Genomic DNA, 17,595 nt, shown 5'->3' on the forward strand with positions numbered 1-17,595 from the left:
TGCAAGCATGACTTAGAAACTTTTAATTGAAGCTCACATAATAGAAGTGACAAACAGTCGCCACTTCCGTCCCATCACGATTTGACATAAAGCTGTTTTTGGGTAATTGGACAGTGGCCTGTCAGGTTAGAAGTGCTTCAAATGCTTCTACAATGCAGATTAGGGGATATGCAATGTTTTGTACTAGAGCTGGCCGGTATAATGATATATATCATAGCTACGATATAAAGCGTCAATTGTTTTTGCTATTTTGCTTTATCTTTTATATTGCTGTATGTAAATGTATCCGAATAGCACAGTGCTACTTAAAGTTATTGACACTTTAGAGTGATAAAGAAACATGCATGAATTAGAAATTAAAAAGCGTGCACGGAAAGCCGCCATGACATCCGGTATTCAGCTTTATTACGTGGTTATTGCACATGAATGCAGAAATACACACAATTAAGTCAAAATCCCCACTGTGTGGTGTATTCACATAAAAACAGTCAGTTATGTCTCATCTAAACGAAAACAGTTGTGTGAAAACCGGATGTGCGTCAGTATATTGGAACCGTACATTCGGTCTTAAAGTGACAGCAGCCCAATATCGTTAATCAATCAACAAAAGACAAAGAGAAAATCACTCGCTGCTCTTCACTGAATAACTTTAGTAGCTTTAATAATAATCAATTTAGATTTTATTCATACAGCAAAGAATATGCAGGGGTTTTTTTTTACATTTGATTATATACATTTCTATAGTAGTGTTTTATTACATTATATAACATGTTAAATAAACCAACTGTACCTGAATTTGTCCTATTGTTTGAAATTTGCTTCTTTGTTCTTATTTTTAATAACTAAAATAATATGACATGATGCATATCGTGATCCGATCGTGAAATAAAATTTCTCAGATCGTGAAATAAGATTTTGGTCATATCGCCCACTACTATTTTGTATTGTCGTGCAAAGCGGCTAGTTCGAATTAGCTGCTGCTAGGCCTCGGCTGTGGTGTGAGGTGTGTTGCCCTGACTCTTTCTATCTTTGCATTGAACAGGTTGTGAGAGCCGGGCACCACCTCCTCCCCTAGAAAAGGACAGATGAGAGAGAGACAGGGAGAGAGAGAGAGGCAAATTAACTCGTTTGAAGAGCGGCGTTGGGGTCGGGGAGGAGTCGCGGATGACCGTCCCTTCTGCCCAAAATGGACAGTGCCATGGACGTTATCATGGTTAAACGACGGTCTGGCGAAAATTTTCTGAAAGAACGAAAAGACTATCGTATGTGGACTAACATAAAAATTGTTGAGTTTGCACTATAAAAGGACTTTATATGGACAGAATACTCAGTTAGCCAGTTTGGAGGCACATACTCACCCATAGGGCCGTTCTTTGTGGAATACATGAACAGTGACACTGGTTTTGGGCCTTTTGCTCTGTGGATTAAGCCAGATTTTGGGCCTTTTCACCATCTTTGCAAGCGGTTTGCTGTCGTCTGGCCTTCTTCAGGCCACCTGGACTTTCTTTTTCTCGCTTGCTTTCACATTGGCTCTACAGCAACGCACACCTCGCTCTATCCGAGCTTACCGCTGATCACAAGACCCAATCAGCTGTGTTGACGAGTCAAATGTGCTTCTGAAAGCTAATTGTGTCTTCTGTCTTGCTTTTTATTGTGAATGCTCTTAATGCTTTTGTTTCATTACTCTGTGCTATTTTGCCTGTGCTGTATGAATTTTATGGTTAAAAGTGATTAGACAATAGAATCAGTAGAGTTGTTTTTAAAAAAAAAGTATTGGAATTTTTTACTAGGTGTGGTAGCGTAATATTACTCAATATGGTAATATCCGTACTTAAACGTGTAGCCTAGTTTTCCTTAGTATCAAATCAGAGATAGGGTTAAAGTTACACATATCTGGACGTATTTCACCACAAAAGAAGGAAATTATTTTATGTGAAGAAGTTTTAGGACCATTTTATGTAAATTCAGCACCTTTTCCAGCCCGCTTTTCATCATCGTAATGCTTATTGACATTTTTTTATTCTTTTTACTTACATTTTTTATTATTATTTAATATTTTTGTAATTCTCTTTTGATAATTCATTACTGTAGTATGCGATGCAATAGTTTTTACTTTATTACAGTTCATTGTTTTTATTATGTATTCTTTAAAATTTAAATCATTACATTGATGACAGTTGAAAGGAATAATGTGCCAAATTCTTATGAAAAATAGTCAGTATAAAAAATATATATATATATTGGTTTCATTGTTTTGCTTAAGTTTGCCAGTTTTCTTTTGAATTTGGGGTGAAATATGACCTGCAAATACTCTTGATGGGATATTCACCCAAATGAGTCGTAGAACGCTAAAATTCTAAAGTTACAGTAATTAGTTGTGAATGTAGTCTGTGTTGGTATTTTGGCTTGCATCTGCTTGGCTGACAGTCATCCTGCAATGGCAAAAAGAAATCCTAACATGCTGAAAAAACGCTTCTATCCCAAACCCTCCCTTCCCTCGTATTCTAGTGTATTGCACTAATGAAAGTCTAGCTACCTAATTCCACGGCAGGCCTGGCAGCTGAAATCCGAGTCCCAAAGTTCCCACTCTGACAGTTTACTGTGGCATCTTCCCTCGTGCCATTGGGAAAAGCCTTGTCCCTCACGCCCTCTCAAACTGCTTACTCGCACTGGACCAGACACGACACTTCCTTGTGTGGGATTTACATATCTTTCCGTCTCTGGATGACTTCAGCTGCCCTTTAACCTCTGACCCCACTGTATCTTCTGCCAGAGCTTTATCTCTCTCCACTACAGCTGTCTTACCTAGCTCACAGCATACTGTGTGTGCAAGTGTTTGTCGAGGCACATACTGCATCTGCTTTGCTCAGATAATGCTGCAAGATGGAGCCTTTTAGATTACAGGTCGCCTGTTAAGTCATGTGTTGTCAGTTTAGCAAAGTAGTGAGCTTCTTTTTTTTCTTTTTTTTTGGCATAAGCCGTGCTGCAATTTTTGTTCTAAATGTTTTGAAATTGAAATGTTTATTAGTACTTGAATTTTTTGTGCTTGACGTTTTTGTATTTTTATGTAATGTATATATCTCACAGTAATTTATTCCTTAGGTATTCTCCATGGGTAATGTGTCAATGAAATGACTTGAAATGAGATTACACTATTGCATTCTTGAGTGTTTGCGTCCTGTGTGTATATGCAGTGTTTTTTTTGCCATGCGCCATTTCTCGTGAGTGTGGTCTTAGGACAGTGGCATTGCGTCATGCAAGCCTTAATAAACTTTTGACTTTTTCATATCATTGCCACCATGATCAGTGAGTCTCAGTAAGTCCAGCTAATGGATTGCGCAGGTTCTGCCAGCCACCATTGGCATCAACTCTGGCCCAGTACCCACCAATTTGAAAGGAAAATAATGTTTAAAGTCACCGTGAAATCATTAATTTTCCCCTTCCCTTTGCAACATCTCTTTTTTAATTACATATTCACTGGCATGAGGGCTGGGCAATAATCCTTCCCCTCCAACAACAATCCAATCAATTCTTGTTGAATAAAATTAAGTCCATTCCCACAGTTTCTCTTGTTTCTCTTATATCCCTATTGATATATATATATATATATATAGGGAGAAAACAAGACAATTGCCATTTGCCTTGTATGCCAACTTATAATATCCATTGTATGCAATGCCATTTTATAAGAAAGCTAGATTAGGAAACAAGTTAGAGCAGAAAAAAAACCAACAGCAACATTTTACAATGTTGTACATGCTATTTATTTTAAATTGTGTGATGCATAGATCTGCTTTATACCAGCCATCTGACATATTGTATCAGCCTTCAAAAACTCTTTTCACTCGACCACTAATTTTGAAGCCAATTTGTGGCATTTTGTCACTGCAGACATGCGGTGGCAGTAACGCATCTCAGTTAGTATAATACTCTCTCTCCTACTGTTTTCTCAAAATGTTTTTCCTTCACTCCATCCCTGTTTTCCCGTTTAGCACATCTCATCAGCTCACACTTACGCACTCTTCCTGTCTCTCTCCCTCATTTCCACCAGCCTTCTCTCTTCCCCGTGCCAAAGCCCAGCTCTACAAAGAGTCAGAGGAAGGGAGAGAGAAGCGAGGCTTTCATGGGGAAATCTAGTTAACGGCATAACAAAAAGCCCAGTGTGTCTGCTAGTAAGTGAATCGCATTTGTGCTTATACAACAGTGGCGGTGGCGGGAACAAGCTACATCTCTGTGGTCCGGGCCCATCAAAGCTCTGAGCCTCTTATTGTGGACCGGAGAGATAGAATCAGTTTGGCATGACCAAAACCTGAGCACCCCAATCCCTCATACTCAGTCCAGTGGTCTGGTACGAAGAATCCGGTGGGACGAGTGGTTCCGGTTTGAACCCGGGGTGCAGAAAGAAGGGGGAGGAGGATGTTCTGGAAGAGTGGTAACCTTTCTGATGATGAGCGCCTTTCCTATTACAGACCTGACACGGGATCCAGGGAGATGATTTAATGGCGGCATTTTGTTTTTGCTGACTTCACCCCTTTTTTTTTTCCCCTTTGCACTCCCCACCACTTTTAAAACAGAAAACCCAAGCGGTAGGACTGCAGAGTGTGGGAAGAGTGGCCAAGCAGCTAAAATCTATTACGCTATGGCTTCTACAGTGTCTTTTATCCCTCCCAGTTCACTGCAGCGTATATGTGTGCCGCTGGTCTTCGGGATTGAGCGCCTCCCCCTCTTTGTGCATTCGCTAGATGACTTGCGTAGCCCAGAGGTGCCTAGCTAATTAGCAAAGCATGGTAGAAGCTGGTGAACTGCATTGCTGCCAAATAAGACTGTCTGGAAACGGTCCAGAGCCAAGGTGCAGTAGGACGCTGTGGCAAAAACAGCCAAACTTCCCTTCCAGATCCAGAATGAATGCCGTTTTGAATGGTTTAAAGGAATAATATTGATTTAATACAAGTTCAGTGAACAACATTTTGGCATATTTTTGTTGATTACCACACAACAAAATGATTTGGCCCCCAATTTCTAAAAAAAAAAAAAAAAATCGAGGTTTAGGTGTGGTGCTTACAGTGGAAGTGAATGGGTCCAGTTTTTGGAGGATTTAAAAGCAGAAATGTGAAGCTTATAATTTTACAAAAGTAAAATGTGTATTACTTGAACTGTTGAATTTTTCAGTGCATTTTTTCAGTCGTTTGTGTTTTTGGCATTACATCATGGCAACTAAGTAAAATTGGAAATAACTACACAGAAAGAAAAAAGTAAAGCTTTTTTTACACACTAAAATCATATTAACATGCATATTGTTTTCGTCTTGTGGCCACCCAGCTTATTTTGCACAATGGAGGCTATTATCTGTGAATGTTTGAAGCTTCCAATTTATTAGCTGCTATAGGTAAATAAGTAGAATACCAAAGTGCATTAAATGGTAAAACTATTTGTGCTACAAACCAATGGGTTTATTATTGCGATAATTAATTAAAATAATATGATTACAAAGACCGGTTTTCAATATCAAGCAACAATTTATTTACATCTAATATAACTGTAAGTGGCTGATATCACAAACCATGTTAAAAAATAAAGTAGGCACTATTGAAACAGTGAGTATTTTAATGTTTTCAAATTGGCTCCACTCACTTCCAATCTAAGTGCCTCACTGCAAACTGGATTTTGGTTATTTTAAAGAAAAAGGAAATAAATGAATTAGTGTGGTAATCAACATTATGCCACATGAGCTGTTGAGCTTAATTTGCACCGAAACCTGTAATTTTTCTTTTTAACCTCAAACGGCATTATTCAAGCCACCAAACTGTCCCTCAGTCAGCTGTCTGAGGCTTTACTGTGCAAAAGTTGACACATCATGGCCCCCTGCTGTCCACTCAGAGAAGCGCACTGCGTCCCGCAGGTAGCTCAAAGTTAGAGTCCCCGGCAGCCGGCCTGGCTTTGAGTACGAGACTAAATGAATGAGTGAGCCGTGTAGTAATGAGATAATAAAGAGGAGTTAGTTTGTCAGTGCATCGCTCGGTCGCAGCGGCTTCAGCCGTAAGCCCATTCATTGCCTCTCCTCCTTGTAAAACAAAGGCCTCTTAATAATACCATTCCCACCTCAACAGTAAATCAAAAAGGAGGAGGCTCACAAAGGCTGATAATCTGCTCCCTCAATAGAAGGGATTCACAAAAAGCCATTGGGGCACTTTGTCATGGGCGGCAGTCAATGGCCGAGCGTCTTGTGCCATATTGATCCCTGTCACATGGTGGCTCCCCAAGTAATTGCGCTGGACCCGAGTGATAAATTTGCTGTGTTTGTACCATCCATAAGGGTGAGAGTAGCAGACCAAAGAACAAAGACTTGCAGTGTTAGTCTCGGTAACACTCCAGATCCTGGTAAATCCAAGAATTAGCCAATTTATCGCTCTATCAAAATTATAATATGCAATCTTTTGGTCTGCATAGAGAAGAGATAATGTAACTGTTCAAGCGTCTTGAGGTTTACATGTTGAGTTTTGGTGCGCAAGCATCCGTAGTTGCTATTAAACACATCGGTATTGTTTAAGAGATTTGCGTTTCTGCCACCCAAGCGTTTTTGTGGGGTCACTGCGGAAATTGCTCTCACTCGCAGGAAGTTAATCCACAAAAGGGCCAGTCAAAATTACCATGCAGATTAATCCCTTAACATAAAAGCTTTAATTACAATGTTCAAACATTTAGGAAGTAATCCTGTCTTTATTTTGGTATTAAAGGGGCATTTTAGCAGTAGCTTATCGGCTAGTGCAACGTTTCTTGTTTGTTGCCTTGTTTTGTATTTAGCCTTTTCTACTAGTTCTGGATGTCCTCGAATGACATTTTGTTAGATCCTCGTGGCGTATGAAATTAGTGGCATTTGCAAAGGCAAGTATTATTATTGCTATTTTTCATACTTTTGAACAGAATAACTAAGATGGGTATAATTTCTGGACATGAATGATACATGAAATCATTTTTTCCCTAGAGATATGATAAAATTGACAAAAAAAGACCCCATAGATAATGATGGAATGGCCGAGCCATAAGGATCACAATGTCCGAGACTCAGAGGTTGGCTTTTTTTTACTTAATTTGTTGCCATGTTGTTTTTATTTTATTTTACTATGTTAGCACTTTATTTTACAGTCCTGCTTCCCATGTACATAAGTACTTCTTTTAGTAATTACAATAACTGGGTTATAACTAGGTACTAACCCTGAACCTACCCCTAAACCTAACCTTAACCCATGTAGTTACCTTATATTAACCAGTACTTTCTTAGCTAAGTACACGCAAGTGCACATACTGTAAAGTGAAAGTGAAAACTTTACTATTCTATGTTACTTTTTACAATATGCACTACCACTTAAAAGATTGGGGTTGGTAAGGTTATTTAATGTTTTATAAGTCTCTTATACTGTGAAATGTTTTACAATTTTAAAATAACTTGTATTTTGTAGTTTAATTAATATTTTATTCAAACTTGTTTTGTATTTTAATATATTTTAAAATATAATGTATTGCTGTCATGGCGAAGCTGAATTTTCAGCATCATTACTCCAGTCTTCAGTGTCACATGATCCTTCAGAAATCATTCTAATATACTGATTTGCTGCTCAAGGAACATTTCCTCATCAATTATCAATATTGAAAACAGTTGTGCTGCTTATTATTTTTTCTTAAAACAATAATACATTTTTTGATGAATAGAAAGTTCAAAAGAACAGTCTTTATTTGAGACGGAACTCTTTTGTAACATTATACTGTACATGTCTTTACTGTCACTTTTGATCAATTTAATACATCCTTGCTGAATAAAAGTATTAATTTACCCCAAACTTTTAAATGGTAGTATCGTTAACGTAACATTTTAAATTCCCTCAAATGGTGGACAGTAAAACCTTCTTCCTTTGCTGGCACACCTCTCAAATTCTACACAGTTGTGTCAATTTGTCTTTTGCTGAACATCTGTACTTTAGGTCCAATCATTTTTTTTCTGATTCTCTCAAATAAAGCAACACTATCATTTAATGAGAACTGATAGTAATCTCCATAGTGATTTTTCTGTTGTGCCCCTTTGCTATCTGTTCTCGAAATTTTCAATCGAGCCTAAGTGTTCCAAGAATTGCTCTGATGTTGGTGATTGCCCGTGTCTCTTTAAAATGCAAGATGATTGCAGTAATAACAATCCGGAAAAAAAAAAACGGAAAAAAAAAAAACCTGCAGTTAGGAGCTGATTTAACTTAAATATATCCTTTTCACTCTTATCCGGAGAGATTTTGTATTGTACATTATGGTATTAAATATCGGAGTTGTCATGCATTATCTCTCTAATCACTGGGCTGTGTAGACGAAGACCTCTGCCCTGAACCCGGCTGACCGGATCAGCCTTTAAAAGGAGCGTCGGGCTGAAATAGAGTTCTAAGTGGAAGGATGAGAAGAAGATCAAGCAACAGAGCCACCGGGCTTTCACCCTGCGCCGAGAAACCAGCGAGACGACGGGGGGAGGGGGGCTGAGCGTGCCAGGGGGGTCTCTAAGAACTCCTCTTAGAGATTAAACAGTAGATGAAAGAGGATACGCATCGCTAGCCGAGAGCAACATGTGTCGCAGACAAAAGCAATCAATCGTGTTTTTCCCCTCACCTCACATCCCAATAAGATTACATCAATCAATAGACTCTCTTATGAGTGATTGGATTCCGTCCGAGATCGGAGGAGAGAGTCGGTGGGGAGGGGAGAAACGAGCAGCTCAATTTTCCCAATGATTAAAGCGGACCCAAATTGCTTTGATAACATCAAGGACTTTGTGACGGGGTCCAGAAGGGCAGTGCGCGGAGCAGATAGAAGCTGGCGCCTGCGTGTTGCGGGAACCGCGGAGGAACGGGGATGATGCGTCATTTCGCGCCGCAGAAACTCTTCAGAAACTTCTCGGTAACACTTTATTTTACAGTGTCCTTGTTACATATGTTACATGTACTTACCATAGTAATAACAGTAAATTACGCATAATTACATGCAACTAACCCTCAACCAAATCCTAATCCTACTCTAACCCTAAAGTAAGTACATGAAGTTAATTAATATTACTCAGTACTTAAAAATATAACTGTACTGTAACAGGGACACCTTCAAATAGAGTGTAACCAACTTCTCACATGGTGCTTGTGGAACGTCGAGCTGTTATTAGCAGAGCGCATGTCTTTTGTGAAGAGTTTAAAGCGGTCCTACTGTATAATGCCCTTTTTTACAATGTAAAATAAGTCTCTGATGTCCCTTGAGTGTGTATGTGAAGTTTTAGCTCAAGATATTTTTTATAGCATGTTAAAATTGTCACTTTTTGAGGGTGAGCTAAAACGCGCCATTTTTGTGTGTCCCTTTAAATGCAAATGAGCTGCTGCTCCCGGCACAGAGGGCGGAGCTTCAAGAGCTTGTGTGTTAGCAGCTCCAATTACCTTACACGGACACGGAAAATTTCTAAAACTTTTAGCCTTTTATGTTAACTTCATCATTACACAAAAACACAATTGAAGTGTGGTTTATCTGCATATGACCTTAAACTGTACAATATATAAAAACACAATGTTTTTTGGGGGGTCTTTTAAAAGTCTCTTTTGCTCAAGGCTGCATTTGTTTGATCAAAAATACAGTAAAAACAGTAATATTATGAAATATTACTTTGTTTTCTATTTTAATATATTTTAAAATGTAATTTATGCCAGTGATGCAAAGCTGAAGTTTCAGCATCATTACTTCAGTATTCAGTGTCACATGATCCTTCAGAAATTATACGAATGTCCCAATTTTCTGCTTAAGAAACATTTCAAATGATTTCTTCTTATTTGTTGATAACACTTGCTGCTGAATATTTTTATGTAAACTGTGATACATTATGTAGTATGTAAGTAAGATAGATTTGTTCTCGGTATAGTCAGAAGGAAGATGCATCGTTTTATTTCTTCATTCACCTCCACTTGAAAGAGAAATTAAAAGTATATTTATATATATTAATTTTGAAAGGTTACTTCCTGTTGAACCACCTGCTGATTGGCCATTGTCAATTTGATTTCCAATTAAGCATAATCATTGGCCCTTCTGTCTGCTTGGGTCTGCATCACTGAGCAGTGTTTTAATTCAAAGATGTTAAACTGTGATACACAACAAATGCTACAAAAGGTTCATTAAGGCAAAGTAATTAAAGAAAGTAGATGGCGAATCGGGGCACGCTCCACTAATAAAACGTAAGCCTCCCGTGGCTGCCGTAGGTCCTAAACTTTCCCCCCCGCCGGAAGCGAGAAGAGTCTCTCACTCTTTCTTTATTTGCCTGAGCGAGGGATTCGTATGAAATCAATCGGCAACTGTGTGCAACAATAGCCGTGTGCTCATTAGCGCAGCACACACACACACTCCTGGTCATTTTTCTTCTTTTCATGAGGAAGCCTGGAGGTGATTTAAATTCCCCTTTCCTGTGTAGATATGCCTGCTCAGCCCCTCCGTGTGTGTGTGTGTGGTTGTGTTTGAGCTTGCCGCTGTGCGAGTTTGTACTCGTAACCCATGCTCACATCTGCTCAGACAAGAGAATGTGGACTTGTCGTAATTGTGGTTGTCGTCTTGCTCTTTGATTTCATTGTCTGTCATGTTTGTTTTTTCACCTCGATAGTATTGCAGTAAATTGGACTTTCAAGATAATTGTTACTTGTGTTGCTTTAATGATTTCCTTTAAGGATTATTCTGATTTCAATACAAGTTAAGCTAAATTGGCAGCATTTGTGGCGTAAGGTTGATTAGCACCAAAATAATTTTCCACTGTCCCTCCTCTTTTATTGAAAAAAGCAAAAATCTGGGTTAAGGTGAGTTCACATCAAGAATGATAACTGTAAATATAACTATAATGATAACTATATTAGCTTCCACACCAGCAGACAATATCATTTTTCGTCTGCCGCTTTAAATGCTCGAGTTCTTCAAAGCAGGATGGATTCTGATTGGCTGTCAATGTTTTTATCTTTCATAAGCTGGAAAAAATTGTTCTGAATGTGATTCCAGCTATATTGATGTGTGAACTATGATATGCTTTTAAAATCAGAAAGATTTTTAGAACTATAGCTTTTTTGTTATCATTATAGTTATCGTCCTTGGCGTGAACAGGCCTTTACATTGAATGGGGCCTGTAAACATTAAAATACTCACTTTCAATAGTATTCCCACAAGATGTAAACAGTATTTTTTCCCGTTAAACAGTGTGTTTACATGATTTTAGTGTTGAAAAATAAATCACTATCATTTTCGGTGTTTTGCAACTTGCCATGACAACGTAAAAGCGTAAACTCTGTAATGTCGCAAAACTCTGTTTCAATACTCTAGCCACACAATGCAAACAATTTTCATGAGAAAATGATTTTAGTGAAAATTTATGTACTACCCTTTTTTTGTGATATAGTAATTTTATAATTTTGTTGTGACGACAATGTAACAGTGTATTACAGCAATAATACACGTTTTAGCAGAATCATTAAAATGCTTTTATAAAATTATAAGCTTCACATTTCTGCTTGAAAATCATCCAAAAAATTGGCCCCATTTACTTCATTGCACACATCATTTTTGCTTTATTTATTTATTATTTAAGGTTGAGTCAAAATTACTTAATGTGCTAATTAACATTATGCCACATGCATATTTTGAACCTAGAACGTTCATTTAATGGGAAAACATACTAATAATTTACTTTTAAATTTAGATTAGATTATTAGCTGATTACACTACACATAGTTCTCAAAACCCAAATGTTTCATACAGTTTCCAGCAAGATCAGTTCATGTTAGCTGTTTGGCTCATTTAACAGCTCTTTTATGTACAAAATAATAAAACAGAAGAGCATTCGCTCCTGTTAACTGTTCCACTAAAGAGGTCATTGCAAGGTATAATGGGATGAGAGCAAAATTCTGTGAATCTTTCTGTAGCAGGAGTTTTTTTCTCCCTTTCCCCACTCTGTCTCTCTCTTCAGAGGAGGATCATGTAATGGAGGCAGCTTCGAGTTGACAGTCTGTCGCCGAGGGCAAGCCGTTTTCTCATTGCTCTGTCACAATAAATATATGGATTAGAAACAGGAAGAAACCGTGCATGCTGAAGCACAAACAGTATGCGCCGGTTAAATGAGCTTCTGAATTGGCCGATGTTGAATAAAGAGATGAGGTGTGTGTTTGTTGAGGAAACTTAACACATTTTATATTTTTCTCATGTAACCCAAGAATTATGCTGTCAATATGATTCACTTTAATCAAACACGACTATTTCCATATAACTGGCAGTCAAAGAGGCCATATTTGACATGTTTTACACATTTCCATCGTATACTGACCATTTGAATTAAATAGGGTGTTTTTGATATTGGCACTTTCATCAGGATAGGCCAAGTTATAATGTAAATGTAAGTAGCTGAATATTAATATGTGAAATTGTGTTTTTATATGTTAATTACACTCATGCTTGTCATTTAAAATCTTGTTTAAGTGCGAGCTCCATAAATTTGGTAAAATACATCAACATCAAATAGCTGAAAAAATGGTCTTATGCTCACCAAGGCTGCATTTATTTGACCAAAATAATACTTTTTTGAATATATTTTCAAATGTAATTTATTTTTGTGAAGGACATCTGAATTTTCAGCAGCGTTACTCCAGTCTTTAGTGTCACATGATCAGAAATCATTCCAATATGCTGATATGATGTTCAAGAAACTTTTATTATTATTATTGAAAACAGTTGTGCTGCTTAATGTATTTTGTGGAAACGATACATTTTTCAGGATTCTTTAATAAATATCAAGTTTAAAAGAACAGCATTTTTTAAAAACTGAAATATTTTGTAACATTCTCCTTGTAGCTACATTACTATGTAGCATCCTTGCTGGATAAAAGTCTTACTGACCCCAAACTTTTTATGCCCAAAGATTTGTTAGCCTTTATTTTTTTAATAATCATGAGTTCTGAATGACCTGCATTTGCCGTTTTTGTCACGTATAGTTTATCAAACTCTTTTTTCCTGTGAAAATCCTGTTTTCCAATAAATGTCCCATTTAAAGATGATATAGTAAGTTTTTCCATTTAATCTAATGCTATGTTCACACTGTCAGTTCTCAGGAATGACAACCGCACATACTTACAGTTGTGAGTCTCAAAATTGTCCCATTCACACAGCAACATACAGTAGCATCTGGATTACTGTCTGTATTAGAGGTCGACCGATAGTGGATTTTACGGATAACAATAACTAGGTTGGACCGCACTGGACGATAACCACTGATTAATCAACTGATAGTTTTTAAATTGTATACTGAATGAAAACAGGACTGAACTATGGGAATGTACTCTATTTTTTATAAAAAATTTTATTAAATACATTTATAAATATTAATATCGTCTCAAATACTGTGTGTATGAATGTGCAACGGCATTCTCTTATCTACGGTGCCCGTAAGGGACGTGGTGGTGGAAAAAAAATATGGGATGGGAGTAAAAATAAATTGAAATATTGCCTTCCCCCGGGAAACTTTGCGTTCTTTGCGAACTCAAAAGTTTTGCGAGTGAACGCAAAAAAAGTATCTTAGAGTATCTTTTTTTTTTCACTTTCATTTTTTTTGCACCGCCTTGTCTCTTTAGGGGCCCCGTACTTACCAGTAACAATAACGACAGTGACCAAAGTAATATCAAAGATGACGATATCTGTAAAAGTGGAAGTCTTATCATTTTTGAAATGACGAGAGTCCAGTCAAGCTCCAAGTTCATTCTACAAATCTTCATTAACCGACACACAGTTGACACTCATTTGTGCAGAGCGGATCTCTTGCACTGTATGATGTGGTCCAGTCCGGTTCCGATCGCACAGTGCTGGTTTTCAGAAAATACGGTTGTGAGTCCTGAAAATTTACGGGTGTGAATTCGATATAGAGTGCAGTTGTCATTCTTGTAAATTGCTGAACTGTGCGTTAACGTAGCCGTATTAAGGAATTAAGGACTCCAATTCATTATTGACAACTGTATTCTGCTGCTGTGTGAACGTGGTCTATATAAATACCCTAAATGCGTTTGTCTTTGACTGCCCTGTTACTCTGTCAGGGGAAATAGTGGGTTGGCATGGTAACCACAGGTGAGAGTCGGCTCATTCCCTTTTGCAAAGGCACCTTGAAGTGCTCCCTTAGGACTCGAGAAGTTTATTTGGTTGCTTGATGAGAAGCGGTGTGAAATGTGCTGTTTGACTCTGTGGATATGAGCAGCAGGCGTCATTGTAGGCTTTTTGATCTTCAATCAAACTCTTAATGGTGTGCAAACACGTTGAACATCAATGTGTGCTGGTTTTTGGTGTTTCTGTCATCATATTTCTTTAATAAATGTGGCTAATAAAGCAGAAATCAGTTGTGCGTTTGACCTTTTTGCACTCGTTCAATGATACACAGTACTAATGACCAGAAATCTACATTAATGTGATCAGGTTAGCCATTATATGCTGTATTCGAGCCGTTGGGTGTTGACAGAAGGTGTACATGTGTCTTCGGCGTGAGACTCTCTGCTCATTAGCACTGAGCCGCATCACCGTCCGGGCCTTTAATTAGCATTTGAAGTCTGTGATGGGCCTGAGTTTGAAAAGGGCTTCCACGTCACACAGCATCGGGTTCGGTGACACCAAGAACAACCCCGCCTCTGCTAAAGTCTCAGTGTTCCCGCTCGTTCACCTAGCAGACAAAATATGGCGTCTGTCCCTGTCTTTTTCTATCGCCTCATCCTGCGGGCTCGCTGATAAGACCGCCGTGCCCCTCATCCCGTAATGGAGACGAGGATGGGGATTGGGCCTATTGACCTCCCCGGCTCTTATCGGCTTTATCTGATTTACATTGCCAAATCAGAATCTACTATATTGATTACAACATAATTAGTTAATTATGGACAGGAAGGAGAGGAGAGCATGGACTGCAGGGTGAAGGGCATGTGGGGCTTCAGCAGATGCACCTTATGAATGTTAAATGAGAACTGAACTTCATGCACTTTTTCTTACAATGGTCTTATGAATATAAATATATTTAATGTTTTTTTTTTTTTACAGCTGTCATTGTTAATTTATTGCAATTAATTATAAAAAGTAAAAAAAAAAATGTATCCATTTATTTATGCCCACTGAGTCAAATTTAAATCTCATAAGGAATTCTGTAACACTTTACAATAAGGTTCAATTTGTTAATATCAGTTACTTACATAGATTAAATACCATGAACCAGCAATGAACAATGATTTTAGGTAATGTTTTTTTATTTTTTTTATCATGTAGATATTAACATTGTGAATTATTATTTTAAGTATTTGTGTTATTAACAAAAATGTATTATTTGTATTATATTTATGTTTTTGAAAGTAGTTTCTTATGCTCACCAAGGCTGCATTTATTTGATCAAAGGTACAGTAGGAATAGTAATGTTGTAAAATATTATTATGATTTAAAATAGCTTTTTTTTTCTATTTTATTATATTTTAAAGTGTAATTTATTCATGTGATGCGAAGCTGAATTTTTAGCATCATTACTCCAGTCTTCAGTGTCACATGATCCTTCAGAAATCATTCTAATATGATGATTTGCTGCTCAAGAAACATTTCTTATTATTATGAATGTTGAAAACAGTTGTGCTGCTTAATAATTTTTGTGGAAAAATTTATTGACGAATGAAAAGTTCAAAACAACATCATGAATTTTAAATAGAAATTTTTTGTAACATTTTAAATGTCTTTACTGTCACTTTTGATCAATTGAATGTGTCCTTACTCAATAAAAGTATTAATTTCTTAAATAAATAAAAAATATCTCACTGACCCTATTGTGAATCTTACAAGTCAACATTTTAAGATACCTAAAAATACTTATTATATATGATTATTTGCAGTTAATTTGATTTATTAATTGCTGTATATTATATAAATATATATGTTGACACTAATGTGAAATGTCCCTGAATGCTCCTGATGATGTTGCATTTTGTTTTCAGTAACAATATTCAGCTCTTGCAGCTGCTGCAGAATAGCATAATAATCGACCCAAGATGGAGGTCTTTTACGGTTTATGTAAAATCGGATAGCTGGTGGTTGAGCAGACCTATAACTAAGGACAGAATCTCAGTGTCTTTCTTGACACCTTGACTCTGGAATAAAAATCCCATAGAGATTTATCGACACGATGAGCTGAAACTCATTTCAGCAGGACCAATCGAGCAGCGTGTTTTATGATGGCTGTACAAGGCCGTGTGAGAGGTTGTGTGCCAATGTGTTTTGAATCTATTAAGCATCTGTTACCTGACAGCAAATGGCTCTGTCACCATCTATCATACCTGCCTGGTTAGGGCCATACTGCCCTCTTGGCAGGGTATAAGCAGACTGTGTGTGTGTGTGGTACCGCAGCTGCATTGTAATGTATTCTCGCTGCTAATGTGCTGGCTGTTTTCCTCATAGGTGTGATGAGTGTCAGCTCTGTTACCACTTCGGCTGTCTCGACCCTCCCCTGAAGAAGTCGCCCAAACAAACCGGCTACGGATGGATCTGTCAGGAATGTGACACCTCCTCATCAAAGGTGAGAGTCAACAGAATTCTCCCTATACCCACTTCAGTCGTATTCATACATTCCCCCAGCATTCCAGCTGCATTGAAGCAATGGATGGTGCTAAAAAAATTTGAGTAATAGTTTGTTTCCCCAATTTTTGATTTTTGCATCAATTGCCATCTGAAATCTAGTCAGCTGCATACCTAGACAGCTCATGTATATTGGAAACAGTACTGTAAAATAAAGGGTAGCAATTTATTTTACAGTTCTGTTCCCCAATAACTACATACTAACCTTGAACCTAACCTTAACCCATGTAATTACCTTATATTAACCTGTACTTTCTGTGCATATACTGCATATACTGTAAAATAAAGTGCTTCCAGGTTTGGTTTAGAGTTAGTTTCTTGTGATTGTGCTTAATTTACTGTTATTACTATAGTAAGCACATGTTAAATTTTTAACAAGAACACTGTAAAATAGTGTTACCTTTTTATATAATTATATATTTTAATTTAAATCTAATAATTCTATTTCTAATATAAATTTTAGTTCATACATTTTTTATTTTTTTTTATGATTTATCGCAGTATTTGTGGGATTATTAATTTCTTTAGACACATAACACATTTTTGTACAAAACCAGACTGGCTTTGAAAGTAGGGAAGAGTAGTCCGTCCTATGGTTTATTCATTAATTTAGTCCACAGTGTTCATCGCTCAAGTATCACCCCAGTTCTCTCTGAAACATTTCCTGACATGATTTATTACATAAATAAATAAATACAAATCTTTACCACAGATTCTTTAAATACTCTAACCGGGCTTATCGGCTCCCTGGCTTTGTTAATTGCAGATAAAAGCTAAGCAGATGTGGTTTGAAGATGCAGAAGTGTCCCGATAGCACCAGTGGTGAAAGTCAGCCACTGTTTTAAATCCTATATACCTTCCTTCCTTCCCTGCACACGTCAGCGGCTGCTCCTGATCCCTTTCCTAAAGAGCCGCAGTTGATCCGCGCCGTTG

General features: G+C 37.4%; 1 protein-coding gene across 4 annotated transcripts in view; it reads left to right on the forward strand.

The window, feature by feature from the left end:
• The window catches only part of LOC311093577 (PHD finger protein 14), a 79,981-nt gene that overhangs the window by 46,833 nt on the left and 15,553 nt on the right, over positions 1-17,595 (forward strand). For 2 of the 4 annotated variants that reach the window (XM_084131080.1, XM_084131081.1), the window contains exon 17: positions 16,486-16,603. In XM_084131080.1, the coding sequence (XP_083987206.1) occupies positions 16,486-16,603 (118 nt within the window). Of the gene's footprint in view, positions 1-1,042; positions 3,287-16,485; positions 16,604-17,595 lie in introns of those variants that run through there. The other 2 variants (XM_084131082.1, XM_084131083.1) reach the window with 1 other exon arrangement.

The sequence above is a fragment of the Abramis brama genome, assembly GCF_963993115.1.
Source record: "Abramis brama genome assembly, chromosome: 12".
Classification (NCBI taxonomy): domain Eukaryota; kingdom Metazoa; phylum Chordata; class Actinopteri; order Cypriniformes; family Leuciscidae; genus Abramis; species Abramis brama.